We start from the raw sequence: 23,248 nt of genomic DNA on the forward strand, positions 1-23,248 counted from the left end.
ACTCCACAACTTGCGCTTCACAGTAAATTACACCAAGTCACATCTGCTACCATCGCACACACAACAATACCTAGGAGCTACAATCAATACTCAACTAACACTAGCTTATCCCTCTCCAGCAAGGATAACAAGTGTGCAAACGCTCCTAACAAAATTCAAATCACAACACTCGCTTCCAGCTCGAGTGTTTATGCAACTCATAGGGATGATGGCATCTTGCATATTCATAGTACTTCACGCAAGACTGCAAATGCGTCCACTTCAAGAATGTCTAGCACGTCAATGGAATCAGGGTCAGTTAACAGACCTAGTGTTGGAAGACAGTTGGACTCATCGCTCTCTGCAATGGCGGAACACAAAAAACCTGTCAGAAGGCCGACTATTCCTAGAGCTAGTTCCACAAATAATACTAACAGCAGACACATCGCTCTCCGGCTGGGGAGCCCACATACTGGATCACACCACGCAGTGAAAGTGGACACCAATGCAAAAACTACTCCACATCGACCATCTGGAGTTGTTAGCTGTGTTTTTAGCTCTAAAAGCATTCCAAAAACAAATTGCAAACAAGACTGTCTTAGTCCGCACAGACAATATGACAGCCATGTATTACATAAACAAACAAGGAGGGACACACTCTCTGCAGCTCTCTGAACTAGCTCAGCAGATATGGAGGTGGGCTTTACCTCAGAACATCTTCTTAATAGCCCAACACGCCCAATGGGTTCAAAACACCATGGCAGATCTGCTAAGTCAGCAGACTCAGCAGAAGCACGAGTGGGAACTTCATCCACAAGTTCTTCATCCGTTCTTTCAAATGTGGGGACAACCTCAGATAGACCTCTTCGCCACCCACGACAACGCAAAATGCCCACACTTCGCCGCCAGATACCCACACCCATTGGCCAAAGGCAATGCGATATGGAACAGGTCAGGACTATTTGCGTACGCTTTTCCTCCTGTACCAATGATTCCTTTACTAGTACGCAAGATGCAACAACACTCGCTAACGATTATACTAGTAGCTCCAACGTGGGCCAGACAACCGTGGTACATCACACTGCTACAGCTATCTGTGGTACCACATCAAAAAGTAAACCTATCTCCACATCTTTTAACTCAGAACCATGGAGAGATCCGGCACCCTGACCCAGTTCAGCTCAACCTTGCGATCTGGCTCCTGAAGTCATAGAGTTTGGTTATCTTAAACTCCCTCAAGAGTGCATGAATGTTATCAAGGAAGCAAGGCGTCCCACCACTAGAGCATGTTATGCTGCTAAGTGGAAACGTTTTGTAATATAATGTCAAAACCACAACATAAATCCCCTAGATGTGTCCATCCAACACATTATAGGCTATTTACTACACCTTCAAAAGTGTAATTTAGCCTACACATCTATCAGGTTGCACCTAACTGCCATTGCAGCTTACTTACAAAATAGACCACATCTGTCTCTTTTTAGAGTACCAGCCATTAAAGCTTTCATAGAAGGTCTCAAAAGAATAATACCTCCAAGAATACCACCTTCACCTGTGTGGAACATAGTGCTCACACGTCTCATGGGACCTCCATTTGAACCTTTACATAAATGCGAATTGCAATTTCTCACATGGAAAGTGGCTTTCCTAGTAGCCATTACTTCTTTAAGAAGAGTTAGTGAAATGCAAGCATTTACTATTCAAGAACCTTTTCTGCAAATGCACCACAATAAGGTTGTTCTTCATACAAACCCTAAATTCCGTCCAAAAGTCATTTCGCCATTCCATCTAAACCAATCTGTGGAACTGCCAGTTTTCTTCTCGCAGCCACAAACATTAGCAGAGAGAGCTCTGCACACCTTAGATGTCTAAAGAGCATTACTATACTACATAGAGAGAACACAAAGCTTTAGGAAAACAAAAACGCTTTTTGTATCTTTTTCACCACCGCATAAAGGCAACCCAATATCAAAATCTGGTATTGCCAGGTGGATTGTTCAGTGTATCCAAATATGTTATCATAAAGGTAAGCGTACACTAACAATTCCTCCTAAAGCCCATTCTACAAGGAAAATAGGGGCTTCCATGGCATTATTAGGGAACATTCCCTTAGAAGACATCTGCAAAGCAGCTACATGGTCTACACCGCACATTCACAAAACACTATTGTGTAGATGTGCAAACAAAGCAACAAGCCACTGTAGGCCAAGCTGTACTTAAAACACTATTTCAAACAACTGCAACAGATACGGGTGGTCGCCGCTAACGTGGGTACTGCTATACAATCTTTGCATAGTGTGCAATCTGCAGCTCCTATGCCTCGAACGGAAAATGCTACTTACCAGTATGCATCTGTTCTTGGCATGTAGAGCTGCAGAATTGCACACCCCACCCGCCTCCCCGGCTACCTTTATCTGTTCGAGTGTTATCGTCATTAGATACAAACAGATATGGTCAATATTATCTCTTAGCTCCATAATAATAATAAAGCTTATAAAGCGCTGGTTACACTAGTAAACAGTGTGTCACCGCGCTGAGGAAGAACAGAACCATGCAAGTTACAATAGCCATCCAGCATTGAACTCATAAACCGGGAAGACTCCGGACCTACACTAACTTGGGAAAGAGATAAGTTTTCAATTTCTGACGGAACCTCGTCTCAGATGGTTCCATGCGGAGCTCAATTGGAAGAGCGTTCCACTGTTTACTGGCCCGGTATCTAAAAGAGCGACCGCCCATCCGTGCTCTATAGATACGTGGAACCTGGAAGAGCATACTTCCCAGGGATCACAGCATCTGCTTAGGATGGTACATGGTCAGCAACTTTTGAAGGTATATGGGTCTATTACCTTGTGCAATACGATGAGCAGTGCACATTGTTTTAAACACAATTCGTTCACGGACAGGGAGCCAATGCAGGGTGGCCAAGGCACGACTTCCGGAGGACTTCCGGAGGACTTCCGGGAGAGGTTCAGTACCAGCCTGGCGGCCGCATTCTGCACACTCTGCAGTCGGTGCAGACCCTTTTTGCTCAGACCAATGTACAATGAGTTCTCGTAATCCAAGTGGGGAGTAACTAGAGTATGAATTAGTGTTTTCCTACTGGTGGTGGGAAGTAGGTCCAACGTTTTTCGCAGGCTTTTAAGAATGGCATAACATTTACCAGCTACCCCTCTAGTATGATGTTCAAGGGACAGGTTAACGTCCCGTCGTACTCCCAAATTTTTCACTTGCTCCGCAGGGATGGGAATAGGCCCAAGTTCCGACGGCCACCGCGCTGAAGACCATATGGATGGTGCCTTCCCAATCACTAGAAGCTCAGTCTTATTCGTGTTGAGGCGCAGGTAGTTGTTGTTCATCCAACCTGCCAGCTCCCTTAGACAGGTGGAGAAATTCGCTGCCGCCTCTTCCGGGGGCTGAGAAAGTGTCACCACCAGTTGAGTATCATCCGCGTAGGACACAATCTCCACCCTGTAAGCTACCACTAACTTCGCCAGGGGTTCCATATAAAGATTGAATAAAGTGGGGCTCAAAATAGAGCCCTGTGGAACCCCCTGCTTTAAAGAGCGTACCTCTGATTTAAAAGGTGGGCAGTGGACTTGAAACTTTCTGTCTGCGAGGAACGAACACAGCCATGTATGAGCCGGCCCTACCACCCCTACCTCCCTGAGGCAGGCCCGTAGTATAGGATGGGATACGGTTTCAAATGCCGCACTAAGATCTAACAGCAGCAGTGCGGCCGTCCACCTGCCTACGGAGCAGAAAAGCAGAGCCGACTCTGTGGAGTGGTTCGCTCGAAAACCTGACTGTGAGGGGTGGAGAAGTTGGCACTCCTCCATATATTTAACCAACTGGGCGTTGGCAATTTTCTCCACCACTTTGGCACAGAAGGGTAAGAGAGAGAGAGGACGGAAGTTGTCCAAATGGGATGAGTTAAGATTGGCCTTCTTTTTGATCGGGATGACCTGGGCTATCTTCCAGTCTTGGGGCAGATAACTTGCTTGAAAGGACAACTCTGCCAGGTGTCCTATGTGACTTATCAGAATTTCCAACAGATTCTTAAAAATCTTAGGTCGGGCCACATCCGTTGGGGAGCCTGATTGGATACCACGGGCTATCCTCCTCAGTTCTAGTTGGTCGGGTACTACGAACTGATTAACACCTTCTTCAATGCTAAGGCAATTCCCGCTGGGTGCTGGACTTATGAATTTCCCATTGTACATGACAAGGTCAGCTCGTCATTAGCACAGCTCCAGCGTACTGCATGACGAGCTGACCTTGTCATGAGCATCCAAGTGGTTAAGGCACATATCTTCTCTAAGTTTCACTTCACTTGCTCGTCCTATAGATATCAACTCCGATCCCGCAGTAAAGGACCTATATATGGTCTCTACCTTACGCACGAAGTAGTCAGCAAGTGTCTCACAGATCTCCTTGGAATAAATATCTGGGGCTGAAGTTCGATTAAGTGACTTGAGCTCCTTGTACATTGAGAAGAGCTCCTTGGATGAGTTCTCTGCTTGCTCAATTTTTTTGCTTAGGAATTCCCTTTTTGTTCTTCTTATCAAGCGATGGTACTTTTTCATACTATTCTTATATTTCAGCTTGACCGTCTTCTCATAGTTTTTGCACCAGGCACGCTCTAAGCCTTTACATGCGGACTTGGCTGCTCTTAAATCAGCATTGAACCCCTGTGCCGTCTTAGTGCACCTCACCGGGGCCTTGTTCATCCACGGCGCGACCCTATCAAGGGCATTGGTCAACCAGCCCTCATATTCTTTCCATGCCTCATCAAGATTTTCTCTCCATCACTTCCCTAATGGCGAAAAATTATCTGGGGATGGAGCCGATGCCCATGCGCAGTATCACCCAAAGGAGGAGTCCCCTATCTCGTGACTTCCAAAGACTTTCTACCACAAAAACAAACTGCAATCATCCGGGCCCAACACTAGATGGCCATCTATGCATAGTGTGCAATTCTGCAGCTCTACATGCCAAGAACAGATGCATACTGGTAAGTAGCATTTTCCTTTACTGCCTACGTTGGGTAATTTTCAGTTATGTAACATAGTGACAATGGTTATGCTTTGCAAATATCAACAAGGTCTCCTGCTGCCAAGAAGTAAATAATGAAGAAAAAAACCTTCTTGTTGCAAATTCTTCAGATTGTAAGTGCATACGAACAGCCAAAGGGTTGCATTTACATCGGGATCAATCCTATAAAGCAGCCAAGCTGTACACATGCTCAATATTTATTTTAGAAATGCATGAAGAAAATGGAATAAAACCATTAGTGTAATAGGCTGAAAGTAAAGAAGGCACACTTCCTCAGAATGTCTCCTCTTAACATGAACCGTCAGTTAATTGTGAATGAAAAGTATGTCTGAGTTAAGATGTTTTTAATCTTTGGCAATATTTTTATATAGATGTATTAAGTGATTATGCAAAATGGGTACATTTTTGATATGCGGCTGACTGTAGATTGTCTATTCATTACGCAAAGTTTGATCAATTGTCTTAATATGCAGTAAAATAAAAATGAAATGATACGTGATTTTCTACCTTAGTCTGGATTAAGACATTGAATTAGTAAAAATGGCAAGATATCAACAGTTTTAGATAAGTGCAGTTAACTGAAACATATAACGAAGCCATCAAAAAATAAGTAAAGGGTAGAGTCAAAGGCCAATCTAAGTATATTTTAAACTATTGGTAACAGCTATTCTCCCTGAAAGCTAAAGCTTTCTTCAGAGACCTATAAAAAAACTGACGGCCAGGAGAGCACAGCAGTGTAGAGCACTTTCATTCCAGCATTTAACAATTGCGAAGTCTTTCTGCATTTACTAGCATTCCTGGTTTTAAACAATATAGAAAAATAGCCTTCAAAGACAAATGGAGCAGGAGAAAAACCACATAAATTGCTGTTGAATGAGATCTCACACCAGTCCAAAAGGCAGGAATTGTGTGGACACCGTTGTTTGAGTCAAGGGACTATATTCAATGACAACAATTTTATTAAGAAGCGGAGGAAGAGTTAATGTATATAGTGGGGCTAAGGACAGGAGACCAGGTAGTTGCCGTATAGTAATAAAGCGAAAATACTGGAAAGCTTTTAAAGGAAAAGTGAAATCCGAAATTTGCATTAAATGAACATTGTTAATCCATGTATAGAGTATAACTAAAGAAATGTGCCAAAATGCATGCACTTAAAAAAGAAAATTGTCAAAAACCTCACATAGAAAGGTAATTTTAAAAACCAGCTGATAAGAGCTGGATATGCTTTCAAATTCATTCATTTTAAAAGTAGTTCAGGGTTTCCCTGTTCTCATCATTCCAGAGGAGTGCAGGGTCCTCTTCCCTGACTGCCCATAAGGTTATGCCTTCTTTGCTCTCACTGCCACTTGAAAGTTAACAGACTCTATTGATCAAAACAGTATGCAATATTGGGCCTGTCCTTCTTCACTCCACATTTATGAATGATAGATTAATTAACTAAAGACCTGGTTCATAGGCAATCAATTAAATATACAGAAATCTCGAATTGTAAGGTTTTTTATTTGTATGATTTCTATAGATTTATTGGGATGTTTACAAAGTTATAAATAAGTGTGCATGCAGTCTATGGACGTTTTAGATTTTGCAGTGTATGCCTAACCCGTAGATTACTCCAAGATGATGTATTTATGTTTAAGGGGCCCCTTAACTTTTAGTTTTTGTTTTCGACACCTCTTTGAGTCCTCTCCTTTCATCAGTTGGCTTTCTTTCACTAGCCTCTTTCAGCCACTGGCTGGTGAGCTTATCAGTCGCATCTTGGCTGATCCCAGTAAAGCATTCATCTCTCACCACTAATGGCTGGTTGGATACGTTCTTCCATCTCCACTCCAGTGCTTGCATTGAATTTGTGTGAGGGTCTACCTTACAGGAATAGCCCCCTCTGTCCCCTCCTTCTTGCTCTGTTTAAAGTGTCTCACTCTAATTTGATAATGCCACATGCTATAACACAATAACTCCAGCCATATTGGTTTGGTAAATGCTTGCTTTTTTAAAAACTTTTATTCTATGCAGAGAAAAATATTTCCCTAGGAAGAAACCCCTCTTGTAAGGCCTTCCTATTTTGCACACCCAGTTTACACACTTAGAGTTATGGCTTTGTGAGTACTCGCTGCTTTCCAAATTGCAATAGTTCTAATAATCCTGACTGAATTAGTGTTAGAAAATGCAGTTGTATTCACAAGATCAATGCCACACTTGGGTGCACAGAAAGATTGGAAATCTAGCCCTCTTATTTCAGACTGTATTACGTGCAGTAATGTATCAGCTGTACAGTTAAGTTGGTGAAAGTACATATAAAGAAAGGAAATGGAAATTGTCTTGATTTAAGTGTGTTTAAGAGACACCACCCTGTGCATTGATCAATCCTTAGTTTTAGTGCAGCAAAACATGATACTGTAGTTTCTACTTGTATATTTCATTACTGTTCTATTATGAGCCATTAAATATGTATTTTCTTTTTTCCCCTACTTCCCTCCTGAAATAATGTTGAATAGGTGACTGGTGATTATGGCTCCATGCCTAAAAAGGTTTTATGGTAGGAGAGTCTCCGGTTTGGCTGCCCCACCAATCATTTTGATGACTACCTCAGATTCCTACATCCACCCTCTTGTAGCTAGGAGTGGTCCGGCACACCAGCCAGGCTGCTGATACCTTGCTGTTTCCCCCTTATTAGCCATCTCATCAATCTCTCCATCTGTAAATTTCGGATGCCTGGCCAGCTAAAAGGAGGTTTGGTGACCCCTCTTTTGAAGGACTATCTTTCCAGCTCCGAACTGATCAACTTTTACCCTATTACCAATCTGCTGTCAACAGCTGGAAGACATTCTTGTGTCCCCTTTAGCTGCCTTTGTTATCAAAGGTAGTGGTGGCTCCTTCCTGTAGCTAATGTGTCACCTTGCAGATAGGTACTTGCAAGTGCCTCCAAGAATGGTCACAATGCGAAGGAAAAAAGTGAATGACCTAAAAAACCTCCAAGCAGACCGAGGAATTAAAGAAGATGGTTGTATAGGAACCTGGATGATCCAAAACCTAAATAAAGGTAAAGACTCTCTAGGGACTACCAGAAGGTTATCTCAGATTACCTACAATCATATACACCCCGCAACTACCCGATCATACAGTGATAAAGCAAGCCAAACACACCAAGTAATGATGGACCGTGTCGAACAATAATGGTATTCACAATGATTAAGAACCAAAATGTATTACATAAATTATATTTATTTAAAAAAAATTGCTGTCTTTCTATACATTAAAAAATCTTACAAGTCAATCTAAATCGCAATCACAAAATTTAAAAACAATATAGCACATATATTTTAAACGAGACAAAAAGGTAAAAATGTGAACACTATCACAACGTCGTGTACCTACTTAAGTGCCCCTGTGGACTATCCTATGTAGGGAAAACTGAACGGAAAATGAAAACTAGACTCAATGAACATCGAAGTAATGTTCGCAATAAAAATTTGAAATCTTGCGTTTCTGCACATTTCACCCAACTGAAGCTCAACAACAGTCAGATTCACTTTCTCATTCTAGAGGTGGTCAACAAACCAGAGGGCATTGACCCCAACAAATTCCTACTACAACGGGAACTACATTGGATATTCAAACTAGGGACCACCCAGCCGAAAGGACTCAATGAACGGCTGGAATTCAGCAGCTTTCTTTAATAGATTTCACATATGAATGTTGGCGTCCCTTCTTTTGACTGCATATTTTTCATATTTTTCATGTTTCTCATATTTTTCATTTTGAATATTTTGCTTTTCGAATGCTTTTCATGCATTTTTTTACCTATCACATGGTATTGCCATTGTTATTTACATATTACATTTCGCCAATTGTATTTTTGATTCTATTCCACCAGGGGTTCCCCTCAAACCCACTTTCTTCACCTTTGGTCATTGTTCCCTTCATTTTCCCTTCATGTTGATAGTGTTACTGCACATTACTTCTCGCTGTGTCATTGTTGACCAGCGGGTTCGTCTTTCCTGTTCCACCTTTTCTTGCACACTTTTTTCTTGCACCTGTTCATCTATCTTGTACTCACATTTTCGTCAGCTCCTCTTATATTCTAGATCCCTTTTATTTTTCCATCCATATTTGCACCACCCCCGTATGACCTTTCTATTGTCCCACATTTTCCCATTACTTTCCTTTAGATTCATTTTCTTTCTCTTTACCCACTTGTAGTCTGCTTTCTTTATTCGGTTCTTTCACCGAATTGTTTCATTTTCTTCAGTCTCTCGTTTATTTCTCCTCTCGGAGACATCTCACGCATGCGCCCACGTCAATGCTCATTTCCACCTTGTTCCGATGGCGTCTTACCGCAATGGAACTCGATAACTTGCGTACATCGCTATCTGGTAAGCTCAGTCACCTAATTTTTTTTCTGTTTTCCGGGTCACTATGTTGCACTTTATATGCACCGGGAATGGATTGACATTATCGCACGGCACGCACTAACTCTTCTTTTTATTTTCCACATTTACGCATGCGATCTGTTATGCACGTCCCATCGAGCACTTTCCAAACACGCTGAAGTATTTTCTTTCGTTGCCAATCGCCTTCGCTCACACTTTTGGTTTGCGTGTACCTTCTGAACCCTTTTTCGCATTAACCTTTTCCTCGGTCACCCACTTTTGCATGTTACCCTCTTTGCACGCTCGATATAGCACTTCCCATTCACGCGGTTTACTTTTTGGTAAATTTTTGACATTATTCCAAGCGCCTGCTCGAGTTCACTCTTTCACTTTTTCCAGCTCTGGCACGCAGTAGCTTGATCTCGTTTTTGTTTCTTTTGTGTCACTCGGAGTTTTCCTTTCACGATACATTTTAACCCCTTTTACATCTTGATCTACACTCGGACCCTGATCAGTAAACCCGTTCCCTTTCTTTTCAGATATACATTGACCCCCCTGAAGAAGAGCTTCACAGCTCGAAATGCATCGGGGACATTAAGATCATATGTTTTGCCACACGAATGTTTCACAAAATTTCAGGAGTGATTCCTACATGTACATTTGGAATGTTGTTCTTTGAATGAATCACCATGGATTGATCAATGATGAACTACATGTTCTTGAACGCAAAGTGAATAAAACTTTGAAAACTTTGATGACTTTAAGTTCTTTGAAATTTTGAAATTATTTGGCTTCTCTTGAAGCACAGAGGAGTGCTCAGATTACCCACCTTACGCCTGTAAGGTCGTTTTTCTGTTGAACACTATCACAACATCATAATCCAGTTATTCCAAATGGAATCCATTTCATAAATCCATTTAATGTCCATCAACGAAATGCTAGTTTTTATAAGGGTATCACACTCCTGTAAAAACAATAACAGCTAGATTCATGAAAGGAAATTGCGCTCGCAATAGCTGCGAATTCGCAATTCCGCTCGCAATTTGAAGGGAAGGAATTCAAGAAACCCAAACAACCAAAATAGCGAATTCGCTATTAAATTCGCAGAATCCTGGAGGATGGGCATTTGCGAATCGGAAATTGCGAGGACCCATGGATTCTGCGAATTTAATAGCGAATTCGCAAATATGCCATTCATGAAAATACGCTAAAAGCGAAAAACGTGAAAATCGCTATTTGCGACGCGCAATTTAAGAAGTCAAATCCGGTGGTAGCCAGTACTGAAATTTTTTTTTCTCAAAAAACAGTTAGGTCACTCCCAACAGGTGCAGGGCTGATCAAACACATTTAAGGACATGCAGCTGGAGCTTGGTGATTCCCACAATGCCTGGACTTTACATGCTGATGAGGCGGCGTAGGCTGCAGCGAGCTGCATGCAACAGACTGAGGATACAGGAGCGGATATTCCGCCAGCGGGTCACCCTTCTGGGCCAAACCAGGGAGCAAATCTATGCCAAGTACCGCCTGATTGGGGCCATGATAATCAACTCATCCGGAACCTAGACCCCCTGATGCAGCACCCTACAAGGAGGACCAATGCCGTGCCCACACATGTGCAGGTACTGTGCTGCCTGCACCTCCTGGCCTCCGGAAGCTTCCTGGGGATGGTCGCTGTTGCAGGGGGGATATCCCAGCCCACCATGTCCCGCTGCCTAAGGAGTTTCCTGGAGGCAATGCTGACCCGGCTACACCACTATATATCATTCCCCACCAGCCAACAGGACCTCAATGATACAAAGCTGCAATTTTACAATGTAGCCCAATTCCCACACGTCATTGGATGTATTGACTGTACGCACGTCCATATTTGCCCACCTGCCGAGACGGAGTACATGTACCGCAACCGGAAATGCTACCACTCCCTCAACATCCAGATGGTGTGCAATGCCAAAACAATAATCACAGACATTGTGGCACGGTACCCAGGGAGCACACCTGACTCCTTCATCTTCCGGCACAGCGGCATCCACACACGACTGGCCAGGGGAGATTTTGGGGAAGGACACCTACTGGGTAAGCACACATGCCCCAAATGTGTACGTTGTGATCATGTAGCTGCGCAGAACAGGCACTCACTCTCTGCTCCTTACATACAGGTGACAGCGGCTATGCTCTCCGTGAGTACCTCCTCATCCCATACCTCAACCCTGCAACTCCACAACAACGGCGATTTAATGCATCACACATTCGCACAAGGAACTGTATTGAGAGGACATTTGGCCTGTTGAAAAGCAGGTTCCGCATACTGCACAAGACAGGTGGGGCCATGAAATACGATCCTGAGGTCTGCTGCCGCATCGTGGCCGTGTGCCATCCTTCACAACATTGCTACCAAGCGCAGGATCCATGTTAACATCTCTGGCAGTGAGTCAGAAGGGGACAATCGCCCACCTGCACATGTGCGTCACGCACGCGGGGAGAACCCAGCAGAAGGACACAGGCGCCGCAACCAAATCTGCATCAACTATTTCTAGGGCACCCACTCCCCACACCCATAACTCAACTCATGCATGGCGACATTAATAATGACATGAGGCACTTTACGTTATTCAGAATTTTAGTTACTGTTACTGCACATTAAACATGGCATTCTGTGTGAAAAGATTGACATATTGCGTCATATGTCCAGGTTAGTCTGTATGGCATGCTTGTTGCGTCAGCATGTGGCCTCATTGCAATGCACAACAGTTCAGTGGCGTCTCCGGGTAGTTGCCCCTGACCTCCTCAACGTCCTCCTCCAGATTCTGCCGTGCGGCAGCAGAGGGCCTGCTGCTGCTGCGGCGGGGAGCTACAACCGGTGGTATGGACTGGCTGCTGTGGCTTGATGTTGCCTCACTGTTGTCGTCTGCCCCCCCCCCCCCCGCCTGGCCATGGCCAGTGGCCTGCATGCCCTGCATGGCTGTTGCTATGTTCTCCAGGGCTGTTGCGACGTCCTGGCAGCTTTGCACCATTTGGCCCTGCATGGCCAGGGAGCGTCGCGAGAGCTGGCGTTCCCAAAAAGGTAATTTGACCGCGTGTACGCCGACAGGCGGGTCAATAGTTGGCGGTGTCTGCGGCGATTGACATTCCGCTGCCTGGACATTGCCTGAGTGTTGGCCTCCACAGCTGCTGTCATATGTGCCACATTACATGCCGTCTTGTCCAGTTGGAGGTGGATGGCGGCTAGGTGTCGTGCCTGGGTCTGGTGCACTCAGCATCCTGCGCTCAATAGAGAGCCCACCTGCTCGCACAATTCTGCCCCTGCCAGCGCGGGATGTGTTGGTGCGCGGCTCCCTGAGCAGACCGCTCGTCTGGCTCCTCACAGCCGCGGGCGGCGGGTTTGTTGGCGACCTGCTGCTGGTGTTGCAGGCCCCACTGGTGGCTGTGTGGTGCTACAGCAGCGCCTGTTGTCACGGGAGTGGCACGGGCCACAGGGGCGGGTGGTGGGATGACCGCTGTTGTGGCAGGTTGCCCTGATGGTCCGGGCTGTGGGGTATGATGTGTATCCCCCACCGTGTCCTCAGTGTTCTCCTCTATCACCAGGGCCTCGCTGTCTGAGCTGGGGACATCAGCGCCACCTGTGATGTGAAGTGGACGTTGATTAGTGACATGTTCTTTACACAGTTAGGCTTGCTACATGCATGTAGTCTACCATTCCCTGTCTCGCTGCAGGATTGACTCTCACTGGACATGTCCGGCTCTATGGTACAGGATGGTAATTGTGGGCAGACTACATGTCCCACAATGCAATAGCGCTATGGAGCTGTACTTTGGCTGCATGATTGGGGTTTGTTATGGGATGCACTGGAGTCATGGACGATGTTAGGGGACAGGGGGTTGCAGTCGCATGGCACTTACCTGGTGTGTCTTGGGTGGGTCGGGAGGAGTCAAGCTGGTTCACACCCACGCCGGCCTGTGGGTTGATGGTCTCCTCCACTTGGTCCTCCAGTGGGGTGTTCGGTGGGACAGTGGGCTCCCCTCCACCTGCCGCTAATTGCTCCCCCAGCCTCTCAGCAATCTTTTCTTTTGCCCACCCTCTTAAGTCATACCAGCGCTTTTTCAGCTCGTCCGAGCGCTGGGTCACCTCCACGGCGTTCATTTTGGCGCAGATGCGCAGCCATATGCGCCGTTTGTCCGCCTCTGGTACCCTTCGGGAGTCACTGCCAAATAGGCGGTTGTGATCCTTGGAGACACCTTCAATTAGGTGTTCAAGCTCCTGCTCCGAAAACTTTATTTAGCGCTTTCTCCCACTGGTGGCAGGTCCTGCTGCATCCTGTGCCACGCTTGCCACTGTGCTGTCTCCTGCTGTAGTCCTGTGGGAATGCTGGAGGGGAGCTCTGCAACTGCTGCCTGTACTTCAGCCTCTCACTGCTGAATGAGGGTGGGAGCTGCCTACTTCCTGGTTGTGATGTCATCACTGTGCTCAGGATGCGATTTCCCGTTTTTGCGATCTCGCAGTTAGCGAGATCGCTATTTGCGATATCGGTAATATCGAATTCGCAATTTCAACAGGGGTATCGGCGGAATCTGGGATTTTTCTTTTTTCTTTTTTTTTTTTTTTTTTTTTTACCGATTTCTGGCTTTTCGCAATCGGCGATTGCGACCGCTTGCGAATCGCATTTTTAAATCGGAAAACTTCATGAATGCCGTTCTGCGAATTCTAAATTGCGATTCGCAATTTGGAATTCGCAGGATTGGACATTGATGAATCTATGTGTAAGTCTTTAGAAGTACTCGTAGTGGTACTTGTTCCTCCAGAATAAGGATAGGAAACCACAGACCTGGGTCTGGAAGGACGACAAATAAGCCTTCAAATTCGCTAAGGGTGTCCTCCGTACCGTCGCCCCTACAGTCGGCCCCCGGATTGATTGCTGACTGTTGGAGCGATGGTACGGAGGACATCGTTTGCGAATTTGAAGGCTTATTTGCCGTCATTATAGACCCAGGTCTGTGATTACCTATCCTTATTCTGGAGGAACAAGTACCACTATGAGAACTTCTAAAGATTTATTGTTTCTACGGGAGTGGGATACCCTTATAAAAACTACACGTGTCATCAATTTTATAGATAAGAGTAAGGATATCAGCTCACTTGCAGATGATCTAGACTGAGGTACTCTGCACAGTTCCGGATTAATGGATTTTGAGTAAGATACCAGCTGAAGTGATTTGGGCTCTGAGTGGTCTTATAAGATTATAAAGTGACCTAGTACGGCCATAGACACACTCCATATGGAGTATATTTTATACAATGTTTTCATAGTAACTGAGAGACCAATATTACTTGTGTCCTGAGGAAGGTGGCTTTTATTAAACTAACACCACCGAAACGCGTCAACGCCTTTGTTTAAGCAAACGGTTATATCCAAGGGACTTATTTGTGTCCAATATAGGATTTCGTTGATGGACATTGAATGGATTTATGAAATGGATTCCATTTATAATAACCGGATTATGATGTTGTGATTGTGTTCACATTTTTACCTTTTTGTCTCTTGTGTAAAATATATTGTTTTTAAATTTTGTGATTGCAGTCTTGATTGACTTGTAAGATTTTATATTGTATAGAAAGACAGGGTTTTTTTATATAAATATAATTTGTCATAAATGTTGGTTCCTTATCATTGTGTATACCATAATTGTTTGACAGGGTCCATCATTATTTGGTGTGTTTGACTTGCTTTCTCACTGTATGATCGGGTAGTTGTGGTGTGTATATGATTGTAGGTGATCTGAGATAACCTTCTGGTAGTCCCCAGAGAACCTTTACCGTTATTTACCTGTGGTACCCTGTCTCTTGAGCAGTGGGGTTGCTCCCTTTCTTTATAGACAATACAAAACCTAGACTAGAATAGGGGAGAACTGCATCCAGGTGGAAAAGGGTTCTAGGAACAGGATTGCAGGAGATGAAGCAGGATTCCAGGTGACAGTAACAGGGAGGGAGAACCTCACTTCCACTCACTGGAAAATTTGTGATACGTGAGTTTTAACACACAACCCCTTATATAGGCAACAGCCAGGTAATGAAAATATAGGATCTGGAAATGAACAAAGTGGAAGAAAGGTAGTCATGGTAAATTAGTCATAGCCATCAGCAATGCAAAGGAGACATCTTGATTGGAAAAAAGTCCATCTCCCAGTAATATAACCCAGGCATAGAGACAACACCAACATGGAAGTAACCAAAAACCCAGAGAAATTAGATTTTAGGTAACTTTCACGAAAAGGAAAACCCTGGTCTATGCTTTTCTGTGGTTGTTTAAGGAAGGGCTTGAAGTGAGGTGTTTTATATGCACCTGCCACCTGGCGTGTCTGATTCGCCAACCAGAAACTAAACCGCACTGTGCACCTGGGTCAAAGCAAGCAAGAAAACCGGCAGGGCAGGTCCTGCCCCATAAGGAAACGTCGAGTGTGTCACACCAGATAGTAGATGTGTTAAGCAATAGGACTGACATGCTAGAGTTTGCTCCCGGCTCCGGCATCTCACTTGCTGCTTTATTTGATCTTGACATCTTCATTTACTGAGGAAAAAACTTTCTAAAAAGTCAGCCACACAGAAGCTCAAAGCCCTCTTAAATCTCCATCAAATTCTGTCCCCAGTTCAATGTGGCTTTAGTTATTACTATAGCAGTGAGGCAGCTTTGTCCTTCATTATGTCATTGAGGGCACAGCTGCTGTGCTTGTAATTTTATATCTGTCTACAGCATTTGACACAAAGGTCCATTGGATGTGTCTAGGGTTGTTAAATACTGTGGCAGGGGCCCCACAGAAAACATCAAGATGTGTCTGCTCCTTTTTAGACACCTGAGGTCTACAGGTTATATTAGGCCTCTGCATCACCAAAATCAGCAAACTAGACTGTGTGGACAGACATGGGTCTGCTGTGCCAGGATTTATCTTGAATTTGTACTTTGGTCCGCTTTTCAATCTCTTTAAGGGAAAAACAGATGTGCATACAATCTTATGCTAATGACTCCAAGTTTACATCAAATTCTCTGCTGGGTCCTCCACACATCTACACCTTCACCAACTGTTAGGTTGACAATATCCAGGTCGGAAATTCAACTGTCTTCATCTTAATACACAAAGATGATAATCTTTCGGCACAAATTGAGACACTTCTTACTCCCATTGCTCGACCAAAAATATTTTTACATCTCTTCTCAAACAGCAGAGAAGGCCAAATCCCTTGACTTCATTTTTGATGCCAGTGCCTCCGTGGTGAAACAGGTTGGTGCAGCATTGAGCAGGTGTAATTTCTATCCCAAAAGAATCAGACTTGTTATTCTGGTGCTATCAGAAATAAATCCGCGATTGAAGCTTTTATTCTGACTGGATTACTGCAGTGCCATGTATTCTGTACGTCCACATTGCCAACAGGGCTAGCTTCAAGGAACACAAAATGGTGCCATTGGATCGATCACTGGCCTGAGGAAAGGAAATCGTATCTCTGTTGCCTCTAAATCACTAAAATGGCTGCCAGTGATGGTTCGCATCCACTTAAAAATATTGTACCTCTCCTCTAAATGCCTGGTCTCAAAAATTCCAATTTGGGAATTTAGAACAAAAGTTAAATCTCTCCTAAAAGGTAATTTTCTGCCTCTCATCCAAGGGTGATTCTCCTTTGTACACTAGGCCCACTGGTTTGGAATGCAAAGCTGATTAGGTTTAAGCCCTCATTGACTACCATCAGACAAAGATGAAGACTGGTTTATTTGGTTAGGCAGGATTTATGGAACCCACGCCGAGAGGCCTAGTTGGGTAGTGTGCACTATATAAATACTTTGTCAGTAGTCCGGTTGAAGTCACGTTCAGAAAGTGGTTCCAGTGTTTTCTCTCAAATCCTGCTATGCTGATGCTAATTAGAACCGACTTGTCCTGCTCTTAAAAGATAATTTGGATATTTAACATTAGCGCTGTAAGATGTGGGCCTAGCCATCCAAGCTGGATAAGAAGAATTAGAGCATCAGTAACCATTACGATTAAGTGCATGGTTGTGCCATGCAGTAATTCAAGGCTGATTAAACCAGGTAAAGGAGTTTTACATTAAGCTCTGTTGATGGGCCTTAATAAGCTTCTCTTTCTTTTCTACACTCAATAGCATCTCCCCATAATATCTTCAAATCCAGGTAAGTGATAGGATAATTTGTGTATTAAAAAAAAGAAGTTTAACGTTTGCTGAAAGCAATACAGCATTAATAATTTAAGATAATCCATTGGAAAGGAAAGTCCAATCAGCCACTCCTAGAGACTACCACTGTATTCAGCAATATATTCACTTCTTTTACAGCATCTTTGCCCCGTTGTCCAGCATGGATGCTGAGATCATCCAACAGCAGGCTCCACCCTCCTATGGTCAGCTGATTGCACAAGGTGTTATCCCACCAGTAGAGGACTTCCCGACAGAAAATCCAAATGACGTAAGTTATTCAGTATACTGCAGTATTTGTTACCTAGGATATATATTAAAAGCTGTTTTATTGAATTCTTTAAGTGCAAGTCAACCCGAGCAAATAATTATATCGTGGGAATTACTACCACTTGTCGTATAGTTAACATAAAAAGTGAACAAACTCATTTCTTTTAGATAACTGTGATAGCATATTTCTGTTCCAGTGTTTTGGTTCCTGGGAGTAGGTACTTTCTATCAAGAAGGTTGGGGGTATCAGGGCTCAGTAGTTTTTGGATTTTTCTACCAATCTACATTTTTTCAAATATTAGTTCTACGGCTTGAAACTGAATCGCCACTCCATCTCCAGATTTTGAATCTGTGTGTTCCATAAAGATTCCTCAGACCTCTGTGAGACTAAAGGTAGCAGCTACAAGCGCAGTTATCTTTATCACCATTGATTCAAGCCACAAAACCCCACAGAAAAGTGCTCTTTGACTTGCAACCTCAGAATATCAGATTCCCTTGAAGAATGACCACCATTCAAGACTATACTTTTCCCTTTCTTTTTGCTTCGACTCAGACTGTTGCACTTTTACATTCATGTTTTGACCACTCTTCCTTCATGTTTATGATGTGATTGTGCCCTATTTGTATACATAGATTGTGCCTGTGGCTTCTTTTTTATTTAAGTCCACATACCCTCGTAAGAAAAAGTAACTTGTTCTTGGCCACCTCAGAGTTTTTTTGCTGCTTTTCTATTTGGCTCTTGCCTGTTCATCTGCCCTCTGCTCACAGTGGTTGTGTGTAACTCAGAATGGCAATAGCTGGTAGGCCAAAAGAAGCGCATGTGACAACCAATTTCCCTGTTTAGTCTATCTCTGTTGCACTAGTTTTGCGTGTGCATGGATGTTTTTAATGTGTTTATAGATGTTTTTAATGTGTTTGTAAGTTGTGGGAATGGATGGTATACTGCATGATGCTTTGGAGTATGGATAACGTTTGGGATTCAAATGTAGAAGATAGTCATCATGGAGACAAAGATGTAGTTGCAGCATCCGGAAAGGTAGTTGTGATATCCCTGAATAAAGCTGCTTACCATCTCGCTCTGACTCTTCATGCATTTCTTCTTATCTGTAACATGAGCTTGGTAAATGCAAATGAGAAAATCATGCACCATTGCTACCTAATCTATCTGTTATACTGCAAGCACTGCTGTAAGGCAAAGAGGGGGTGGAGTAAAGCAGTGGGCATACAAAAGGCTCTCATGGTGAGTAACACACATGCAGCCATTTGCATGCACAGGGTGTAGTATGGAGGAAATTGTCAACGCATGCCTACTAAATTTTGTAGTTCGGACTGGACTGTTCCCATGGGGCACAGGGTCAGCGCTGATTTGCATATCGCCATTGTCTAACCCAGGGTGGTGTGGAGTGGAAAAACGATGGATTTGGGCCCAGATCTTTGGACTGGGGTGAATGTGTGACATTGATCCACATTCTGTCCATCATTGTTGTGTTTGCAGTTACCGCTCTAAGTGTACTGGGGATGCTCAGACGTGAGTCCCAGGCACTCCACACCACTGGAATCAAGCTAGCCGGGCTGATGAGAGGTGTTACCTCGAAACCGGGCCGGTCCTCAGATGCTTGTTTCCGTTCTGGGAAGGACATGGCTTTTGTAGTTCGGACTGGACTGTTCCCATGGGGCACAGGGTCAGCGCTGATTTGCATATCGCCATTGTCTAACCCAGGGTGGTGTGGAGTGGAAAAACGATGGATTTGGGCCCAGATCTTTGGACTGGGGTGAATGTGTGACATTGATCCACATTCTGTCCATCATTGTTGTGTTTGCAGTTACCGTACTAAATTTCGTGAGCAGGATTTTTCACACCCCACCTGAGTGTTGACATCCAACAGAAGTGGGATTCATCCTCATTCAGATGTGAATATACCTGGCAAAGAATCGGTTACTTTATGGATGTCCATTAGGCCTGGTACTCTGGGTAAAGCCTTCTTGATCAACTGAGACTTTGTTTTGCTATTCATTTCCTCGTCTCCAAGATATTTGACTTGCTCCTCCACAGAGAAGGAGATGCGCAATACTTTTCTTTGCAGCATGAATCAGTGAAACAAATATCCATCACTTCTCCTGTCATCCATTGGCCAGGTCTGAAAAGTCTCCTTGCTTTCGCAAAGGTTTTGAATATTGTTCACATTCATAACGGATGTCTTGTGCAATGAAAGAACTATATGATGTCTGCTTGTGCTCCACATTAGCCCATGCATCAGATAACTCTTTGATTACATTTTTCCACCATTGAGTTTAGTTGCATTGCAAAAGAGCTGTATCGTTATGTTCGAGGCATATGAGCTGCAGGTTGTACATTTAGCAATAGATCGCTACCTGGTGTTGGGCTCGGATGATGCAGGTTGTTTTTGTCTTCTTGGAAGATGTCTTTGTAGTCACGAGATAGGTGACTCCTCCCTTGGACAATACTGCGCATGGTCATCGACTCCATCCTCAGATTGTTTTTTTCCACCACTGGGTTCGGATGAAAGTTTTCCGCTCCTGCTAGAAAAGACTTTTTCGACATTTTCGAAGCGTAAAACTTTACACAAACAACTTTCGACATCGAAGACACTTTTCGACATCACCAGCTACATCCCGGTGCATCGTCGCGGGCCGTTGGGCCCATCGGCGCCGTACGGCCTACGCCTCATGGAAAGAACTCCATTCAAGAGATGCCCGGTATGTCGAGCAAAATTCCCTCATAGCGACCATCACAAGGTTTGCAACCTCTGTCTATCGCCGGAACACGACGAGTCGACCTGCACAGCCTGTGCCTCCTTCCGATTGAAAAAGACCATTCGGGATCGGAGAGCCCGTCGACACGAGATGAGGAGATCAGCGCCAGCACGGGAGGCCATCTTTGAGGAGGAGATCGTCGAACAGGATGTCTCCGAGGACGAGAACCCACTCGAAGATATCTCCGCGGACGAGGCTCCACTCGTCGCCGAGGAAGACTCGCCTGATCTCCAGATCATATCGGGAGCAGAGGACTCGGACGACTCGATCCCATCTCGACAACCCGTGAGTACCTCTGCCCCTGCACCACAGACATTGCCCAAACCAAAGGCAACGGTCAGCTCTCCGCCCATGGGGCCCAGTCGAGACCGAAATCTACCCTCTAACGCCCCGACTTCCGGCTCGGCTCCGAGGAAAAAGACTACACCTTCCGGTGCCTCGGCACCGAAAAAACAACATATGCCAATTCCACCTCCTCCATTGGCACCAAAACATCCTTCCACACCGAAGGACTCTTCGGCACCGAAGCTAACACACCCTTCGGCGCCCAAAGACTCTTCGGCACCCAAACCTAAACAGGCATCGGTGCCGAAACCAAAAACAGTAACGGAACCGAAAGCTTCGACTCCGAAACCATCCGGCTCCAAAAACAAAGACGGGAAGATAGACTCCGGCGCAACAGGACCAACAAAACCTGTCTCCACGCCAAAATCTTCCATAACGGTACCAAAGACCACAAGGCCTGATGCACACAAGCCTAAAGAACCTTCGGCACCGAAGAAATTGCCACAGGACTCAATAACTTCTCCTAAGGCAAAAAACGCTAAAGAACCACTATCGACACCGAAGAAATCGGCGCTGAAGAGGACTATACAAGAGGAAGAAATATTTAGACCAGATCCAAAGCAGAAAAAGGTCTATATCAACCCAAAAACTGGACATGTGGAAGCAATTCCACACAAGAAAAGACCAGCAGACACACCACTTCCAACTGTGGTTCCTGCCAAAAAGGATTGTGCAACATCTCCAATGCACCCTTCCTCTCCTTCACCTTCTTCCTCTCCTATCACTCCATATATTGAGCCTATAACTTCTCCTGCTTAATCTCCTGCATCATCACACCACACTGACGAAGAGTATGATTTAGGTGGGGGGGATGATGTACCAGATACACATACATATCCCTTAGATGAGGATGAAGATGTCAACCCAGATTATACTAAGGAGGATAATGCATATAATTTCCAACCAAATAATGCACCAGACATTCCTGATCCTCAGTATTACCCAACAAAACCTTCCCCTCCAGAGGATAGTATTGGGTTCAATCATCTACTAAACAGAGCTGCACTTTACCACGGAGTTCCAATGAACTCTGATGCCATTGAGGAGGATTTCCAATTAGACACTTTTGAGCAATCACAGAGATCTATTCAAATACTACCTATGATCAAGGGGGTCATTAAACATGCCCCAGATATTTTTAAAGACCCAGTAAGGTGTAGGGTACTAAACCCAAGAATAGAGAAAAAGTATAGGCCAGCACCATCAGATCCTATCTACATTAAGGGACACCTTCCATTGGACTCTTTAGTAGTGTCAAATGCACGTAAAAGAGCCAATTCCCAGACTTCTGGGGACACACCCCCCCCCCCGACAAAGAATCAAAAATCATTGATGCGTCAGGGAAACGGATTGCTGCACAAGCAACAACCATATGGCGCATAGCAAACACACAAGCCTTACTCTCACGCTACAATAGGGCTTACTACGACCAACTAGAAAAGTTAATGGACCATCTGCCAGATCAATACAAAGATCACGCAGCAGAGCTCTTACAGGAAGGCAAACTAATATCAAATGCCTCCATTAAATGTGCACTAGATGTAGCTGACACAGCATCTAGGGCAGTTAACACCAGTGTTATCCTCAGGCGTCATGCATGGCTACGCATTTCCGGTTTCAAACCAGAGGTGCAAACTACCATCCTCAACCAGCCCTTCAATCAGAACCAATTGTTCGGGCCAGAGGTAGATAATACGCTAGAAAAGATGAAAAAGGACACAGACACTGCTAAGTCTATGGGTGCATTACAATCTACCCAGACTAGAGGTTCTTTTCGTCGCTCCTCTTATAGAGGAGGCTCCAAGCAGACCGGTGCAGATAACACGTCATCTTTCAAAACACAAACCCACTCTAATAAAGGTTACTATAGAGGAGGGTACAGAGGCAACAACAATAAGGGAAGAGGTAGAGGTAACAACAACAACCGCTCCTCTTCCACTCCCAAACAGTGACTTCCCTCTGCCTCCCCTACAACATTCCACACCAGTAGGGGGCGGAGTATCACAGTTCCTACCTCCCTGGGATTCCATCACAACAGACAGGTGGGTAAGACAAATTATCCAACATGGCTACTGCCTAGAACTCACAGCAACACCCCCAAACATACCATCCAGGCAGCGTCCAATGTCCACATAACACTGCTTCAACAGGAAGTTCTAGCACTTCTACAAAAAGATGCTATTCAAGAGGTCCCCTTACAGGAACAAGGAACAGGAGTCTACTCCCTGTATTTCCTAATACCCAAAAAGGACGGGACATTAAGACCGAT

At 44.5% G+C, this 23,248-nt stretch overlaps 1 protein-coding gene across 1 annotated transcript in view; it reads left to right on the forward strand.

Annotated features, from left to right (window-relative positions):
• LRP10 (LDL receptor related protein 10) overlaps positions 1-23,248 on the forward strand; it is a 284,353-nt gene that overhangs the window by 116,813 nt on the left and 144,292 nt on the right. The window contains exon 7 of the mRNA XM_078644877.1: positions 17,731-17,860. Coding sequence (XP_078501003.1) covers positions 17,731-17,860 — 130 coding nt within the window. The remainder of the gene's footprint in view (positions 1-17,730; positions 17,861-23,248) is intronic.

This window comes from Lissotriton helveticus, chromosome 5_1 (assembly GCF_964261635.1).
Source record: "Lissotriton helveticus chromosome 5_1, aLisHel1.1, whole genome shotgun sequence".
In the NCBI taxonomy this organism is placed as follows: Eukaryota; Metazoa; Chordata; class Amphibia; order Caudata; family Salamandridae; genus Lissotriton; species Lissotriton helveticus.